Below are 17,913 nucleotides of genomic sequence, written 5' to 3'. Positions count from 1 at the left end.
TGCATTTTCTTCTAACTACCATGAGACTCTGGCCACATCACTTAACTCCAGTATATCATTTTCGTCATCTGGAAAGTGGGAGGATAGCCATGGTACTTATAGGGTCCTTGAAAGAAACGAGCTAACACGTGAAAAACATCTGGCACAGCGCCGGGCACACAGGAGGCGCTGCACGTGTGCTCTCACCCTTCGTGCTCAGGCTTCACTGAGTGAGCCCGCCTCCGTCACCTGCTGCGCCATCCGCCTTGGGACTGAGCTCCCTCTCACCACAGTGGCCCCTTTAGCTATCTGTGTGCTAATATTACACTGTTTTAAGTATTTTGACTTTGCAGCATGACCAGTACTGCCAGGGTAAGTCTCTTATTTAACCTTTCCATGGCTCTCTAAGCAATTTGGGAAACTTTTTATTCCACATGAATTTTAGAATATGCTTATCAAGTGTCTTAAAAATCCAACTGAAATTGTGACTGGGACTGCACTAAACTTACAGATTAATTTGGTGATGGTGGGTGTCTCTGCAGCACTGAGCTGTCCCATCTCGTGATGGCCTTCACTTGTCCAGATCTTCTTCTGTGGCTCCTCTTATTAGCACTTTCGAGTTTTCTCTATAGATATCTGGGTTAAGATAATTCCTAAATAATTTATAGTTGGATGTATTTTGTGACTGGCACTTTCCTTTTTATTCTATATACAACCTAGTTGCCTATTACTGATGTAGAGAAAGGCTACTGATTTTTTAAATTGCTCTCTTACCTGGCAGCTTTGCTGAAATCTTACAAGTCTGCTACTGACCTAGCTGTAGTTGATCATTATCACCTGCAAATAATCAGTTTCATCACTTCCCATCTCATCTTTACCTACACCTCTATTTCTTTTTCCTTTCTTCTTAACACTCCCCAGGACTGCCTATACAGTGGCAGTGACAATGGGCATCCCTATTTGCTCCTTCCATGAAAGTTAATGCAACTAAAATTTCTTCATTAAGTACACTTTTTGGTGTAGTGTTTTGGTATTTAGCTTTTACCAAGTTAAGGAAATTCATTTCTCTTCCTGATTTGCTCAGTGTTTTAATCATATATAGCTTTTTTCACAAGCTTCATCAAAAACATCAAATGACCTTCTTTCACTCTATTAATATGCAGTGAATTACACTGACAGATTTCTTGATGCTGAACCATCCTTGCAGTCCAGGGATAAACTCTAACTGATCATTACGAATTAATTTTAGTATATTGTCGGGTTCAGTTAGCAAATATTTTATATAGGATGTTTGCATTTAATTTGCTTGTAAGTGACATAAGCTGATCATTTTCCGTAATTATCCTTATTTGTTTTGGAATTAAGATTTCACTGCCTCATAAAAAGATAAAGGCAGCTTTTGCACTTTTTCTATTTTCTGTAACAATTTAGATAGGAATTAATAGATTAACATGCATGGAGGGACTTCCCTGGCGTTCCTGTGGTTAAGACTGCACTCCCACTGCAGGGGGCATGGGTTCCATCCCTATTTGGGGAACTAAGATCCCACATGCCTCATGGCACAGCCAAAACAACAAACAACCAAACAAAAATGCATGGAATAGCACTGAATCATTACTGTCACTGACGCGAGGCTGAGGCTGACCCGTTAGTCTGCTCCTTGTTTTCCTGCACCAATAATGGCTTGTTTGTACTCTTTGTCAATTAAAAAAGTTATTATTAGATTGTGTCTCTTCCTTTGATATTAGGTTCTTCCTATATCCTGCTACTGCATGCTTCTTTGCTGGTTACGGCTTGTCTTTTCATTTTATTGTGTCTTTTGGAATACTAGAAATTAAATAAAGTCAAATTTATTAATCTTTCCCCTTATGGTTTGGCTTTTTTATGGTTAAGAAACCCTTTACCATAAAGTTGTAAGATACTCTCTTATGCTGTCTTCTGAAAGTTGTAGTTTTGCCTTTCATACTTATGTTGAGAGAGAGATTTAATCTTATTTTTCTCCAACATTGGATAATCACTATTCATTAGTCCCTTCCTTCCTCACCAGCTTATGTCACCCTAACACGTAAGTGTAGGGGGTCTGTCTGTCTATCTGTTTGTACAACTCTGTGCCTAGGTCACATGCATCATCTCAATAATAGTGAGTCTTGCTGCCTAATACCGTGAAGCCCCCTTACTTTACTCTCTTTAACATGATCTTGGCTATTCTTGGCTCCCCTTGGTCTTTCTCTGGGACTCTCACAATCTGCTTCTCCCTTTCATAAAAACTCCATTGGGATTTTGATGAGAAATACGTTCATTTTATAGATTAATTTGTTAAGAAATGCCAAAGATACCGTCCCATAGCAAACATGGTATATCTCCCTATTTATTTAGGCCTTTGTTTTTTTTCAGTCTTAGTTATCGACAACGTTTACCTTTTCATTTAAAAAGGGGGAGGGACACATCTAAGACATCTTGTGTTGGCTTATAAGGTGCAATTGATTTGTGGGTTCATCCAGTAAACTTGTTAAACTTTCCTCATAATTCTAATATTTACCTATAGATTCCACTGGAATTTTTTATGTAGAAAATCATAACCTACAAACAAACAGTAACCATTTTATCTCTTTCAAATCTGTTTTTATTTATGCTGCATGTGCTAAGACCAGCAGCACAGTGCTGAAGAGAAGCAGTCACTGCAGGGTTCGCTGTCTGGGTCATGTCTTTGAAGGGACTATTTCTTCAAAATAATGCTTCACCGTTAAGAATAAAGTCTGCTGTAGACTTTCAGTAGACACTTTTATCAGTAGCTATTTTCTATTCCTAGGTTGCTAAATAGTCACAAACAACTTTAATTTTTATCAAATGCTTTTCTGTCTACCGAAGGTCCAAAGGGTTTTTATCCTTTTATCTGTGAATTACCTTCAATAATCTTTACAATGTTATAACATCCTTACATTCATGCGATACATCCTTGGTCATGACTTAAAAACACATTGCTGGATTTGGTTTGCTAGCTTTTAACTTTAAAGTGCTCTACATATAGACCCACATGTGAAATTAGCCTACAACTATTTTTTCTTTCATACTTTGCTTGACTTCATGAGTTGGGAAGCATTACTTCTCGTGATCTGAAAGGGTCTGTGTAAGATGGAGACCAGAGCTCTAAGCACTGGTTTAGTTGCAGTCTGTAGGTTTTTTTTGTTTTGTTTTTGTTTTGCGGTACGCGGGCCTCTGACTGTTGTGGCCTCTCCCGTTGTGGAGCACAGGCTCCGGACGCGCAGGCTCAGCAGCCATGGCTCACGGGCCCAGCCACTCTGCGGCATGTGGGATCCTCCCCGACCGGGGCACGAACCCGTGTCCCCTGCATCGGCAGGCAGACTCTCAACCACTGCGCCACCAGGGAAGCCCAGTCTGTAGGTTTCGATAGAACTTTTTCATTACTCTTTCAGTTTTAAGTTTTTCATCTTCATTATGATTCCTTGTTGATCCATGAGTTTAGAAGTGAGGCTAATTTCCAAATATGTTTTTTTAAAGCTATCATTTTGCTACTGAATTCTGCTGACTGCATTATGTCTGGAGAAAATGATCTGTATAGTACCAAACCTTTGGCTTAGATGGTCCAAGCTTTGCAGCCTGCCTGTATCCAGTGAAATTCCTATCATGGCTAGAAATTGTCAGTTTTTTATACTCACGTATTTTGAATCCATCAGTGTTCTGAACCTACAGTCTTCTAAACACTATTAAAAGGGGAGGGGTGGGACTTCCCTGGCGGTCCAGTGGTAAAGAATCCTCCTTACAATGCAGGGGACGCGGATTTGATCCCTGGTCAGGGAAGATCCCACATGCCGTGGGGCAACTAAGCCCGTGTATCACAACTACTGAGCTCGCGCACCTCAACTAGAGCCCGCATGCCGCAAACCACAGAGCTCGCGTGCCACAACTAGAGAGAGAAAAACCACACGCTACAACTAGAGAGGAGCCCGCGCGTCGCAACGAAAGATCCTGCGTGCCTCAATGAAGACTCAACGCAGCCATGAATAACTACATAAATAATCTTTAAAGAAAACGGGGGGGGGGGGGGGGAGGACCACTTAATGAACCAAACTCCATCTCTTTGTTAAGATTCAATGAATTTAACGGAGATATTAGAAAGATGTCAGGCTAATGTCTGAACCCACATTTGAATCAAATTAGAGCTGTTAATATCTGCGGTCTCTGTCCCCTCTGCCTCCCCCCGCCCCTCCAACAACCTGCAGCTGCCAGCACACTGTAGCCCTGGTTACCTTTTGAAGACCGCGGTTTCTGTCTTGGCATCCACAGTGAGGCTCAGAGTTTCCTTCACGCCGCCATTCATCACTGTCTCAGTTACCTTGTCTGTACTTTCTGCATCCTCCTCTCCATCAGAGCTGGCTTCCATGGCCACACTGCCTGGCGCTGAAAAGGACACACAGCTGAATGTCACGAACATCTGTGCAGACCCAGCCACCCAACGTTACCTCTACTGCTTGAAGAAGAAGGAAAGTGACATGATCTGCCTGTTGCTGCCTCTTAGCGATGCCCACAGGAGAGAAGTTGCGTGGGTTCCCCACAGCGTAGGACTGGTGAGTCCCCCCGTCTCCCCAGCTACCTGCACACCCAACTTTCTCCCAGTCAACTCTCCTGCCCCTCATGTTCTCCAGTTCCCAGCGCAGGACAGGTGGTCGTATATTCTACAACCACAACCCACCAGAACCCAGTTCATGGTTTATCCATGCACCCTTCTCATTCATCCTTCTTCTCTCACTTGTCCCACACTTGGGTCCTATTCTTTTCTTTTTTTAAAGTTACCTTTTTGTGGTTCCCTGTGGATTATTTCTTTGTTCTATAAGAGGGAACCATGGGGTATACTGGTTATGAGTGTAGGCTCTGAAGTCAGACTTCCTGAATTCACACCCAGCCTTACCACCTTACCACTTACCAACCTCAGAGCCCAGGGCAAAGAACCCAACCTATGCCTGAGTTTTCTTATCCACAAAATGGGGGTATTTGAAGCCACCTGTAGAACCGCTGAGGGACAAATTATGTCATCTATATACAGAATGTTTACAAAATACTAATTTCTGGCTTTATTAATTTCCTGCCCCTTGGGTCCTGTGCCCTCTACCTGTACCCTCATTTCCTTTCTAAGGACTGGCTTCTCTGTTTCCTCCACATACTATCCACGCCCACTCCTTGCCCCCTCACTAACCTCCGTGCTCTCCCCCCACCTCCCACACCCCTCACCAGGTTGAAAATAGTTCAGGGCCTACGCAAGGAACAAGTGCATGTTTTGAAAAAGATAGTCACTGGATACCCTTGACCATTTCACCTATTCACAAAGGTGGGAAGGAAATAAACCACCAGAGAGCCTGAAATGTGCCCAGACATACACATATGCACCAAGAAAGCAAACTCCAAGGGACGAAAGAGCTGGGTGCAAGATGGGTTTGGAGCACACATGACTAGTTCTGGTTTTATTCACCCTGGGTGCTGTAAGCTAGGCCATTCATCCTTTCTGGGCCTGTTTCCTTTCCTGTCTTGAGGGAACCGCATGACTGGTAACTTAGATCCCTTACTGTTCTAGGATCAGCATGCTGTGGTTCTGGCAAACATACACAACTTCTTTTCCTCAATAGCCCTGCTCACATCAGACCCACCATCTCATTTTCCTGGGTCCTTGGAGCCCCTGAACTTTTTTAAAAACCTGCTTTGTGGACAAAGACAACTTTTCCGATCTAGAAAACTCAGCATAAAGTTATAGTGTGAACCACCACCAAAGGAGCGGCCCACAGGCTGTGCCTCGGCGCTCTCTGCACCCACCTTCCGGCTGCACTGCCAGCGCAGCCACACTGGGCGCCAGCGGGCCCACTGGCTCCGTGCTGGTCTCCATTTCCACTGGAGAACTGCTCCTTAAAGAGTCTTTTGTACTTTTAGAAGAGAGAAAATTCAGAGGTTAGCAGTGGGAAACAGACGTCAGTTATCATTATTCCCAAAAAACCTTTGAACATCAGTTCCAGTTCCACTGGGGAGACACAGTTGGTTATAGACTCCAATGAATGACACACAGATCTAAGCATGGACGGCGGCTTGGAGTAGCAGATGAGTGTGGGTGGGCCGATATTCTGCTAAATCAGCAGGGCAGTCACACAGGGACTTCTCAGAGGTTTCTAGACAGTTTCAAAATGCCCCCAGCCCCTCATGGTCACATAATCACCAGGCTCCCAGGGCTGGCACAGCAGTGTGTACACTGTACAATATGAACTGTATCTGCAGTGCCATTTTTACAAAAATCCTTATCACCTCAAGTCAAACTGCCTAGAGGGCCTGGCCCTCCTAATGATATTTAATGAGAAAACACGGCCTGTGCACAAGGGCTTGTAAAGGTAAACAAGATGCTCCAACAACATTCTCAAGTAACCAGAAGAGCAAGAGCTGGAAACCTGATTGTCCTGCACTGGAAGAGTCAGTGAAGTAACTCATCATATTTTGGAGATATTTTCCATAAATCTCACTTTTACCTCTGAATAACGGCTCGCTGCTATTATTAGAGGTGCTGTAAGGTCGCCTCTTTGGTTTGTCTGTAACGGTACATGCTAGTTCATAACAGTTTGTCTTCGTATCTTTTCCATTAGCAGTGACTGTTTAAAAGCGTCACTGGTTAATGGGGAAAGCAACGAAGTCTTTCAAATGGGGTGCTGGAGATTGATTGTTTTTCAGTAGATGAAATAAAACAACGTTAATCAAATCAAAGTAAGTCTAACAAGACATGAAGTCCATGGTTAATACTCAAATGCTGACAATATTATTCAGGAAAACTTCAAAATGACAGGTTGCTGTTACTGAGAATTACAGTTAACAAGATTGACAGCCATACCTGTCACAGCCCTTAATTTACAGCACTAGACCAGCTACAAGCGAAATACAAGCTCGTATTATCTATTCAATTCAAGATATATTCTGCATTTTTCTGTAATATTCCACACTGAGGTGTCTGCCAGGAATTCTTTGGCTTCACCTTGTTCCCAAGCCTGTCCCGACACCTTCATCAGCACTGTGCTGACTTGCTGGCCATATCTCCCCAGCCTACTTTGTTACGATCTACTCCTTTCCCAGTTCATCCTGGATGAAAGGAGGAGGAGGACTGTTCTTCTTGTAACTCATAGCTGTGTCAATCCCTCCCCCTGCTGATGCTCTACCTTGTTTAAGGCACTATATTCAACTTGGAAGAAAATCAAGGTGACTAACAGTGTCAACAACACCCATGGCATCCTCGGTTCTCCTGTGGAAAGCTTTAGAGAGCTGGCGCACATGCTCACCTCAGGGAAGACGCGAACTCGGAAAAAGAAGCCCAGCCTGTCTCCTTAGTCGGCACTGGCTCCTCTGTGCTCCAGACGTCAGAGCCCACAGAGTCTAAGGGAGCACCGTGCGTTGTCTCCATGGGGACATCAAAGCTGGCTGACCAGCTGGGCGCTAAAAAGAGGGGAAGGATTTCATTTTGAGAACACCTCAGTAGTTTACTATAACACAAGTATTTTTCAAAAACAGATGTGCAATGATGACAAGCCCCCAGCTGTGGGCCAAGGGCACTCGGATACACCGTGGGTAGAAGCGGACATGGTACAGCCACTTGGAGGGCAGTCTGGTGACATCTACCCTATTATAAAACTGTGTGTTCCCTTTGATCCCTTGGCAATTCCTCTCTATGATTTTTTTCCAATAGAGATTATCACACAAGAATACAAAGCCACACATAAAAGAACACGTTGATGTTAATTTTTTAATTTTGTCAAATGTACCAAGGTTATATTAACATCAGGAGGAAGATGGGTGAAGGGTATATAGCCACTCCCTGACAACCTCTGCAACCTTTCTGTAAATCTAAAATTATTCCAAAATAAATAGTTTATTTTTTTTAAAGAAAAGCATGCCGGCTATTCAACTGCAGTAAACTGGAAACAACCTTAATGCTTCCCAGTCCACGCCCGGCCACGCTCCACACTCATGCTTTCCACGGCCGCCCTGCAGTCTACTACCATTAGCACAAACAACAGCAAGGCTTCCTGTGACATAATAAGGAATATGTGTTTGGTCTCTGACCACCCACCCCCCAAACCCTTGGAACCTCTGAAGTGACAGACGGGTGCTGATGAGATGACTGGCGGCTGGGGGCTCCTGGACAGCCGCAGGGTGGGGGCCGGCGAGGGGCAACCAGGTGGCGAGAGGGTTGGAACTTTCAGACCTAGCCCACCACCCCTTCCCCCAACCTTCCGGAAGGGCAGAGGGGCTGGAAGTCAAGTTAATCACTAATGATCAATGACTTAATCGATCATGCCCACTTAACGAGGTCCCCATGAAAACCCAAACTGCCGGACTTCAGAGCTTCTGGGGTGGCGACGGGGTGGCACATCACAAACTCCATGGGGATAGAAGCTCCTGTGCTTGGGGCCCTTCTGGGCCTTGTCCTATTTACTTCTTCATCTGGCTGTCCATTTGTATCCTTTAAAATATCCTTTGTAATAAATTGGTAATAGTAGATAAAGTGCTTCTCTGAATTCTATGAGCGGTTCTAGCAAATAATCAAACCCAAAGAGGTCACGGGAACTCCCTATTTATAGCCAGTTGGTCAGAAGTACTGGTTGGGATGGGGCAGCTATCTTGTGGGACTGAGCCCTTAACCTGTGTGGTCTGACTCTAAGCCCACGTAGTCTGTGCCTGAACGGAGCTGCACAGGACACTCAGCTGGTGTGGAGAAACGGTCTGTGTGGGAAACTCACACATTTGGTGGCAGAAGTGAAATTCTGAAAGTAGAGAGGAGTTTTTTTCTTCTTGACTCTCTAGGTCCTGCAGGCACAGGAGTGCGTTCAGAGGTGGGAGTGGCGGGACTGCAGGGGCGCTACTCCCTGTCTGTGCTGCTCCTCTCATGTTGCAGTTTGGGTCCAATCTGCCGGTCTCTGTTTAAATGTCGACACCTGAGATGTGTCCCTTCAGATGGAATCAGGTCTGTTTGTTTGCTCGCTCTCATCGCACACCATGCTTTCCTTCACAGTACTCAATGCTGAGTCCCCAAATCCTTGCTGGGACAAGCTGGGTGTGGGGACCACTGTTCTTTATCAGGGATGTTTTCTATCACAATCTGGAAGCTCCAGGCTGTAAGCAAGGAATGCTAGACTAGGGAATCTGCTAGCTATTTGGGGATTCTCCTCGAGACAAATGACCAAGAAGTACCTGTGTACAACAGAAGTGTACCAATTTTACAGACACACCACCTTACTGTGACTCTGGGCAAGTTATTTAACTCCCCTTAGCCTGGGTTTCCTCATTTGTTCAATTTGGATACGACCATCTGCTTAGTCCTGAGGGTTAAATGAGGGCCTGCTTCCTGCACTGCACTCTGTGTGTGTGCGGCTGGGCTCCACTGGCACTGAGAAGGGATGATACCTCAATGTCTGAAAACCTCACCTGCAACCTTAGAAGGGTCAATCTGACAGGCATTTTTGCCTGCCCACCATATGCAAAGTTCTAGACTCATTCCATCCAAGTCAAAGTTCCACTTCATAACTATATTAGGCTACACAAAAATGACTTTCCTGTTGTTGTTATCATTCTGGGATATTCTTTCCCAGATTAGCTCCCCAGAATTAGTCTAACATTAAAAACTCAACAGTCCCGAAAACCACTGAAAGAAGCCACGGAGATTGCTGGGGATGGCGGAGGCTCTCCAAGTCAGGGGGGTGAGGCAGCTCAGAGCCCTAGGAAAGGAGCACCCCCCCATTCCCCGGCCCCTCCTCGACCCCTGTGGACCTGTCAGTGCAAAGGAAGCCCTTCCCAAGGAGCAGAGTCAGGAGGGCTGAGACCTGTAAGGCCACACCCCATCGAGTAAGGGTGAATGGGACCTTCATCCAGGATGCTCCCCCTCCATCTCTCCCTGTCCCCACACCCAGCTCCAGCGTCACCGTGACAGTGGTAGTGAATCATACCAAGTGTGTGGTCTCTCTCCAAGTCACTTATCACCCACCCAGTGACCTCAAAGAACCACAGACTCTGAAATATTATTCAGCCTTAAAAAAGAAGAAAATCCTGCCATACGCTCCAACATGGATGACCCTGGAGGGCATCATGATAAGGGAAATACACCAGTCACAGAAGGACAAATACTCTGTGATTCCACTTAGATGAGGTCCCTAGGTCTGTGATTCCACCTAGATGAGGTCCTCTCTGTCACAGAGACAGAAGGTAGAATGGTGGCTGCCAGGGGCTGGGGCAGGGGGAATGGGGAGTGGTTATTTAATGGGTACAGCTTCAGCCTTGCAAGACAAAAAAAGTTCTAGAGGATCTACTGCACAATAATGTGAATATACTCAACACTACTGAACCGTACACGTGAACACACACACATTCTAGAGCTAAAAGATCAGGGTCTCCAGCCTGTCTCTTTCTCGCTGCTGCCTGGCCCCTGTCCTGATCAGCCCTCGCCATTTCTCACATGTAATGGCGAGTCTCTTGCTGGTTTTCCTGTCTCCAGTGTGCCCTTTCTAATCCAGCTCTCACGCTGCTGCCCACAGTGATCATCTCCAAACAGATCAAATACTGTAATTCTTAGTAAAACCCTCAGGAGGAGGATTACTGCCTTCAGGATAAAATTCTCCTCTGGCCTCTGGCCTCACCTCCACCACCTCACCCTTTTCTTGAGCTATATTAAACAGCTCTGCGCCTTCATATGAGTTGCCTTCTGTGCAAACTGACTGATCCCTACTTGTCCTTATTATGCATCCCATTCTCTGGGAGGTCTCTGCAGGTGCCTGGGGTGAGCCGGGCCCCCCGAGCTCCCCCGGCCCGCCATCCTCATCACACTGGATGGTAAACCTCTCCATTTCGTCAGTAGGTTCTAAGCTCCTGGCACACAGGAGGAACCTGATAAAGGCGTGCTGATTTGAACAGTATCACGTCCTCGTGAAGAAGGTGAGCTGGAAAAGGAGTGAGAGGACAGAGGATCTGTACTTCCTCTCTGGCTCTCCGTTTTTGGGTCTGTAACACGTGGGATTTGCTGGATTACTGCTAAACTCTGAGGTTACGAGGAGGTTGAACCTGACCTCCAGAGCTGGGTTTCAGCCTCTGGAACTGAGTCATAAAAGGCCTTCCTGGGTAACAGGAAGCCCTTTCAGCCTTGAGGAAAGCCCTAGTAGCAACCCGCATGGCTCTTGCACAAAAAAATTTTTCTGGACTCTTAGAAGTTAACAGTATTTTTATAATGCCAGCTAACACAAGTCTTCTTAGCAAGCAGCAAAACATAAATAAGCACTTAGCTGGACAAGTTTTAGGATTACAGGGTTCATAAACAAACCATGGAGAACCCATTTAAAACTGTTCGAGCTTTAAGGTGTTTCCTCTGGTTTAAGTGCACTCCTGATTCTACAGATCAGTCTTTCCTCATCTTTCCAGAATCTACGGCCTTTCCCCTTTTGCTCTGGTACCCAGTCTCTGTAGCCAGAGGATGGACCTACCAGTGTGCTCTATCCTCTAGCCAGACTCACACAGAAGGTTTCCAAACCGTAAAGAGATGCTCTCCCATCAAAGGTGTAACTTGCTCCTTCCCTTAGGCCCGGTCCTTGAGACTTAAACCTTCAAGGGGACTCAAATGACAACATGTGCTTCAACTTAACTATTCCTTCAGAAGACATCTCAGATACTGTAGGCTATCTCCAACACACAGCGGCTGATACGGAAGAAGGCAACTTACGTTCATTCAGGTCTACCTCCATTTTATCCTCTGTGTTGGCGCTACTGGATTCAAACAAGTCTTGTTTTGCTCCATCTTCTTCTTCAGAGTCTGTACTTTCCTCACTGTCTGTACTCCCCGAGCTAAGGAAAAAAGGACCAAAATATTTAATGTTGCCTGTCGGCCACCAACTAAATCCAAAGAATTCAAAAGTCCTCCAACAACAAAAAGATCGTACTGCACTTCACCTGGATCCAATCTGCCCGTCATTCTGTTAAGACTGATCCTACTCTGGGTCTCCCGCTGTTCTCCCACTTGGGCTTTGCTTGAAGACACAGATCATAATCTAAACAACTGCATTGTTTGGAGGGTGCGTGGAGGTGTCCCCTGGTGGCGTGAATCTGCATTTCCCTAATTACCAAGGATGCTGAGCTTCTTCTCAAGTGCTCATCTTCTTTTCTCAAGTGTTCTTTTCACATCTTTAGCCTATTTTAAAAATTGGGTTGTCTTTTTTATTACTATAGAGTTACGAGAGTTCTTTATATGCTCTACACAGAAGTCTTTTATCAGATATATGATTTGCAAATGTTTTCTCTTGGTGTATGCTTTGTCTTTTCATTCTCTTAAGTGTCTTTTGAAGAACAGAAGTGTTTAATTTTGATAAAGTTTAACTTATCAAAATTTTCTTTCATGTACAGCACTTTTGGTGTTGTATCTTAGAAATCTTTGCCTAACCCAAGGTCACAAAGATTTTCCAGTATTAAGTTTTCTGGTTTTATGTCTTACATTTAGGCCTAAGATCCATTTTGGGTTAATGTGTATATACAGTAAGAGGTATGGACTAAGTTCATTTTTTTACATATAGAAGTCCAACTGTTCCAGCACTATGTCTTCCAAAGACTATCCTTTTTCCACTGATCTGCTTTTGCACCTCCACCATGAATCAGATGTCTACATATGTGTGCAGGTCTACTTACGGGTTCTCTGTTCTGTCCCCCTGATCTATTCCCTGTCTTAATTACTGTACCTTGAAGTCAGGTAGTGTTAATACTCTAATGCTGTTCTTAATGAAAACTGTTTTGGTTATTCTAGGTCCTTTGCATTTTCATATGAATTTAAAAATCAACTTGTCAACAGCTACCAAAAAAACCTGTTATGATTTTGTTTGGGACTGCACTGAATCTAGATCAATCTGGGGAGAACTGGCATCTTAACACTATTAAGTCTTCCAATTCTTAAACATTTATCAAGTCTTGATTTCTCTCAGCTGTTCTATAATTTTCAGTGTATGGCCCTTGCATGTCTTTTGTCAGATTTACCCCTATATATTTAATATTTTGATGCTACTGTGAATAGTACTGTTTAGTAATTTTAATTCTAATTGTTGGCTGCAGTACGTAAAAATACAATTATATTGATCCAAGATTGTGCAATCTTGCTAAACCCACTTTATTGTTCTAGTAGTCTTTTCGTCGATTACAACACATTTTCTACATAGATAGTAACATTGTCTATGAACAAAGGTAATTTTATCTTTTCCTTTCCAATCTAGAAACCATTTATTTCTTTTTCTTGACTTACTGCACTGGCTAGAACCTCCAGCACAATACTGAAAAGCAGTGGTAAGAACAGATATCCTTGTTTTGTTCCTGACCTTGGGGGGAAATCATTCAGTCTTTTACCATTAAGTATGATGCTCACTGTAGGTTGACTGGAGAAGCTTTAAACAAGTTGAAGACATTCTCTTCTATCTCCAGTTTGCTGAGCATTCCTATCAGGAATAGATGTTGGATTCAGCCACATGCCTTCTGAATGATTTTCAAATGTTAAACCAACTCTGCATTGCTGGAATAAACCTTGCATGGTCATGACGCATCGTTGCATTTATTTGCTATAATTTTTAAAGGAGTTTCTGTACCTATGCTCATGAGAATAACAGGTCACTTTTCTTTTCATATCATGTAATGCAATGCCAGCTTTTGGTATCAAGTTACAATGATGTGGCTTCACAGCATGAGATGGGTACTATTCCCTCCTTTTGAATTTTCTGGAAGCTTTTGTACAAACTGGTGTTATTTCTTCCTGAAATGTTTGGTAGAATTCACCAAAGACAAACCATCTGGACCTTGAGTTTTTCTGTGTGTATGTGGGAAGTTTTATACTAAAAATTCAACTTCTTTGATACAGGACAACTCGGGTCATCGTTTTTTGCTTGAGATTTGGTAGTTTGTGTCTTTCAAAGATCACCTATGTTGTCAGATTTATTGGCATAGAGTTGCTCCTAATATTCCTTATTACCCTTTTAGTATCTGTAGAATCTGTAGTGATGTCATCTCTCTTGTTCCTGATATTAATAATGTGTATCTTCTCTTTTTTCCTTGAACCATTCTGTCTAGAGGTATATCAGTTTTATTAATCTTCTCAAAGAACAACTTTTAGTCATGACTCATTGATTACAATGGTTTTCCCTACTGTTTTTCTGTTTTGTATCTCTAGTCATTTCTTAAGGTGGAAGTTGAGGTCACTGATTTGAGATGTTTCTTCTTTTTTAATGTAAGCAGTTAGTGCTAAAAATGATCCTTTAAGTACTGTTGCAGCTGCAAGGTCCAAATCCTGATATACTGTATTTTCACTTTCTTTCAATTCAAAGTACTGTGCAACTTCCCCTGTGATTTTTTAAATGTTTCTTTTTGGTTAAGATTGATTGATTGATTATTTATTCATTTATTTAATTTATTTATTTTTGGCTGCATTGGGTCTTAGTTGCAGCACATGGGATATTCGTTGAGGTATGCAGGCTCTTTGCTGCGGCATGTGGGCTTCTCTCTAGTTGTGGTATGCAGGCTCCAGGGCACGTGGGCTCTGTTGTTGTGGTGTGTGGGGTTCCAGAGCACATGGGCTCTGTAGTTTGCGGGAGGCAGGCTCTCTAGCTGAGGTGCACGAGTTCAGTAGGTGTGGCCCACAGGCTTAGTTGCCCCGTGGCAATGTGGGATCTTAGTTTCCTGACCAGGGATCGAACCCGCGTCCCCTGCATTGTAAAGCAGATTCTTTACCACTGGACCACCAGGGAAGTCCCTCCCCTGTGATTTTTTTCTTTAACTCATGTGTTATTTGTTTCCACATATTTGGAGATTTTCTAGAGATCTGTTACTGATTTCTAATTTAATTCTATTGGGGTCAGACAGTGTATTTTGTATGACTTGAAACATTTTTACTGAGACTTGCTTTATGGCCCAAATATGATCTCTCTTGGTAAATATTTCATGTATACTTGAATATATTTACTGGGAGAGGCGTACTGAAATATCTGAATATAATTGTAGAATCTGCCTATTTCTCTTCACAGTTCTATCAGTTTTTGCTCTATTTTGAAGCCCTGTTATTAGATATGTAGACATTTACAACTGGCATTATGTCCTTCTAATAACCCCTTTATGACCTTTCCTTTATCCTTTTCCTTTGAAATCTACTTTAATATTAATATAGATCCCTCTACCTTTAATTTTAACGTGTTTAAAGTTTTTTTTTAATTTAAGTCTTTAAATAATTTATTTCCCATCTGCAGCATAAATCAGGCTTTTTTTTATTTTGGCGGTACGCGGGCCTCTCACTGTTGTGACCTCTCCCGCTGCGGAGCACAGGCTCCGGACACACAGGCTCAGCGGCCACGGCTCACGGGCCCAGCCGCTCTGCGGCATGTGGGATCTTCCCGGACCGGGGCACGAACCTGTGTCCCCTGCATCAGTAGGCGGACTCTCAAGCACTGCGCCACCAGGGAAGCCCAGGCCTTATTTTTTTATCCAGTCTGACAAGCTCTGCATTGTAACTGGGGTTTCTGGATAGAGTGAATTTTAAAAATGAGGGGGAGAGGGGAGAGACTGGGTTGATCCCAGTGGGTATCAAATGACATAACTCTGTCTCCCCAAGTTAAATTAACTTTTAGAAACAACTTTTCCCTTCCCCGGGGAAACTTTCAGTCTTTTGTAAGAAACAACACATAACTCAGCTGCTGCTCTTATTACTGGTAAGGGACCGTTTACGCAAAGCACGATATGACTACATTCCTCAGCATCACTTGCCAATAAGAACTGGCTGTGTCACAACATTTCATGAACTATGTCTAAACACTTCGAGTGTTTTCAAGTAGATTACCTTGATTTGTTCACACTGCACACAAGTGCAGTGGCACCAACTCACATCAATTTACAAGGGCATTTCTGATCGTGACAAAAGCACTGATCTCTAGGTCAAACATATATGTTTGGAGAGGTTACAATGTACGTCTCCTAATAATCATTTGCCTTATGCACTGGATACTATTACTACTATAACGAACTCTCTTTCACCTTGATCGTCTTTGGGATTCTGGTGTAAATGCAATGTGTTTTTCCTCCCAGATATCTTCCTCATCAGAGCCACCATCATCAAACTGCTGTATTCTTTCCTTACAACATGCTTCAAACAAGGCAATATTTCCCTACATAAAAATGAGAGAGAGAAAATCAATTTTAAAATCAAGTTATTTTCCGCAGAAGTTACCAATGTAAATCATCTTCTTCTATATCCTTAAAAAAAAAACTGTGTCTATCACATACACCAAGATAAAATGTAAGCATCTAATGTCAGCTTCTGTGTAAGTAGCAACGGAAAGTTCCCCCCAAAAGACTGGCTTCAAAACTAGCATACAAGAAACTGAGACTGTCTACATATACTCACTTTCATCTGGTGAAAGCACCATTTTAATTCTAAGAGCCTCCCTGGCCCACCTACCTAAGATGCAGCCCAGACCTACCATAACACAAAGAGCTCTTCTTTTACCGGGCCAGCTAAGCAGTGACGAGTGTCACGGTCCAATCGGTTAGTTTCTAACTTATCACAACAGCAGATAAACCACTGGTCTCTCATGTTAAGTGACATAAAAATCAACATTGTGCCCATTAAAATGACACTAATCCTGTGTCAATCTGCTGATGTGGTTGACTTGGCGTTTCAGAACCGCCTGGCGATGAGAGGCTGGCCCTGATCTAGCCCAAGTTTCGCTCCTGGTGACATTCAGCAGATGTAAGAGGCAGAAGGCTGGAGTCAAACAGCAGTCTTTGAAGCTCAATATCTACACTGGTTTTATTAGCCCTGTCACATCTTAAACCAGGGTTGCAAATTCACATGCCCACAGGGGCCAGGCAGGTCATGTGAGTGGCTGAAGTCACAGCAATCTGAGACAAAGTTTCCTAGGGCGTAGGGGTCCCAGTGCACACAGCTCTTGCAGGCAGGCTCTGAGAGAACCCCATTCCCACTTGTCCATCTCACGTATGGCTTGTTACTCGCGACAGGCCTTAATACTTACACTTTCATTTGTGTTGAGAGTGAAGTTGATGTCTGATACCCGATCAAAAGAAACACTGTAAACAAAATATAAGTGCAAGAATAGTTAATTATCTATAGACTCAGAAACAGTATTTGTGAAATTCTCCAAATGTAAAATATTTACACTATCATTAAAATCTCTGTTAAGTAACAACAAACAAACTCTGCTTGCATTAAATGATACCTCCTCCCTTGGTATAAGGAATTTACACAGGATGGGAAGGCTGGAATGGAAGCCTCTTGCGACATAATAAACGCACCCTCGAAGCCTTCCTATAGAAGATTTTTAACATCCACGGTAGAAACCATGGTTCCATGGGCCATACTTCATAACCCCAAAAAGGTTATTTGCAAAGAAGAAATAGGTCAAAGCACGAAAAAGGTCACAGAAGCTGTCAGACCCTGAACTTCCTCCAGGTAGAGTCAAATTCATACATAAAACACAGATACCCCTGAAATCTTATGCTATAATATGGCATAGTTAGGCAGAAAGTAGGGAGTAAAAGAATTCAGAGCCTATTAAACAATTTTTGAGTAGGTGGGACTATTTTATAATCCTTAAAAGATCTGTTCTCATCAAACATTATTCCAAATACCCAATACAAATTCTAAAGAGACTATGGATTCCTAACTAGTAACTTTTTTTTTTTTTTTTTTTTTTTTTTTGGCGGTACTCGGGCCTCTCTCACTGTCGTGGTCCCTCCCGCCACGGAGCACAGGCCCTGGACGCGCAGGCCCAGCAGCCACGGCCCACGGGCTCAGCCGCCCCGCAGCATGCGGGATCCTCCTGGACCAGGGCATGAACCCATGTCCCCTGCACCGGGAGGTGGACTCTCAACCGCTGCGCCACC

The 17,913-nt window shown here is 43.5% G+C and overlaps 1 protein-coding gene across 7 annotated transcripts in view; it reads right to left on the bottom strand.

Moving 5' to 3' along the window:
* The window catches only part of PPP6R3 (protein phosphatase 6 regulatory subunit 3), a 126,847-nt gene that overhangs the window by 7,391 nt on the left and 101,543 nt on the right, over positions 1 to 17,913 (bottom strand). For all 7 annotated transcript variants that reach the window (XM_060019445.1, XM_060019447.1, XM_060019446.1 and 4 more), the window contains 6 exons: positions 17,043 to 17,097; positions 16,045 to 16,175; positions 11,720 to 11,841; positions 7,299 to 7,452; positions 5,803 to 5,909; positions 4,248 to 4,398 (listed from right to left, as the gene is read on the bottom strand). In XM_060019445.1, the coding sequence (XP_059875428.1) occupies positions 4,248 to 4,398; positions 5,803 to 5,909; positions 7,299 to 7,452; positions 11,720 to 11,841; positions 16,045 to 16,175; positions 17,043 to 17,097 (720 nt within the window). The remainder of the gene's footprint in view (positions 1 to 4,247; positions 4,399 to 5,802; positions 5,910 to 7,298; positions 7,453 to 11,719; positions 11,842 to 16,044; positions 16,176 to 17,042; positions 17,098 to 17,913) is intronic.

This window comes from Delphinus delphis, chromosome 8 (genome assembly GCF_949987515.2).
Source record: "Delphinus delphis chromosome 8, mDelDel1.2, whole genome shotgun sequence".
NCBI lineage: Eukaryota > Metazoa > Chordata > Mammalia > Artiodactyla > Delphinidae > Delphinus > Delphinus delphis.
Note: the sequence above shows the minus strand (reverse complement) of the source record. Positions and strands in the feature narration are given on the sequence as shown.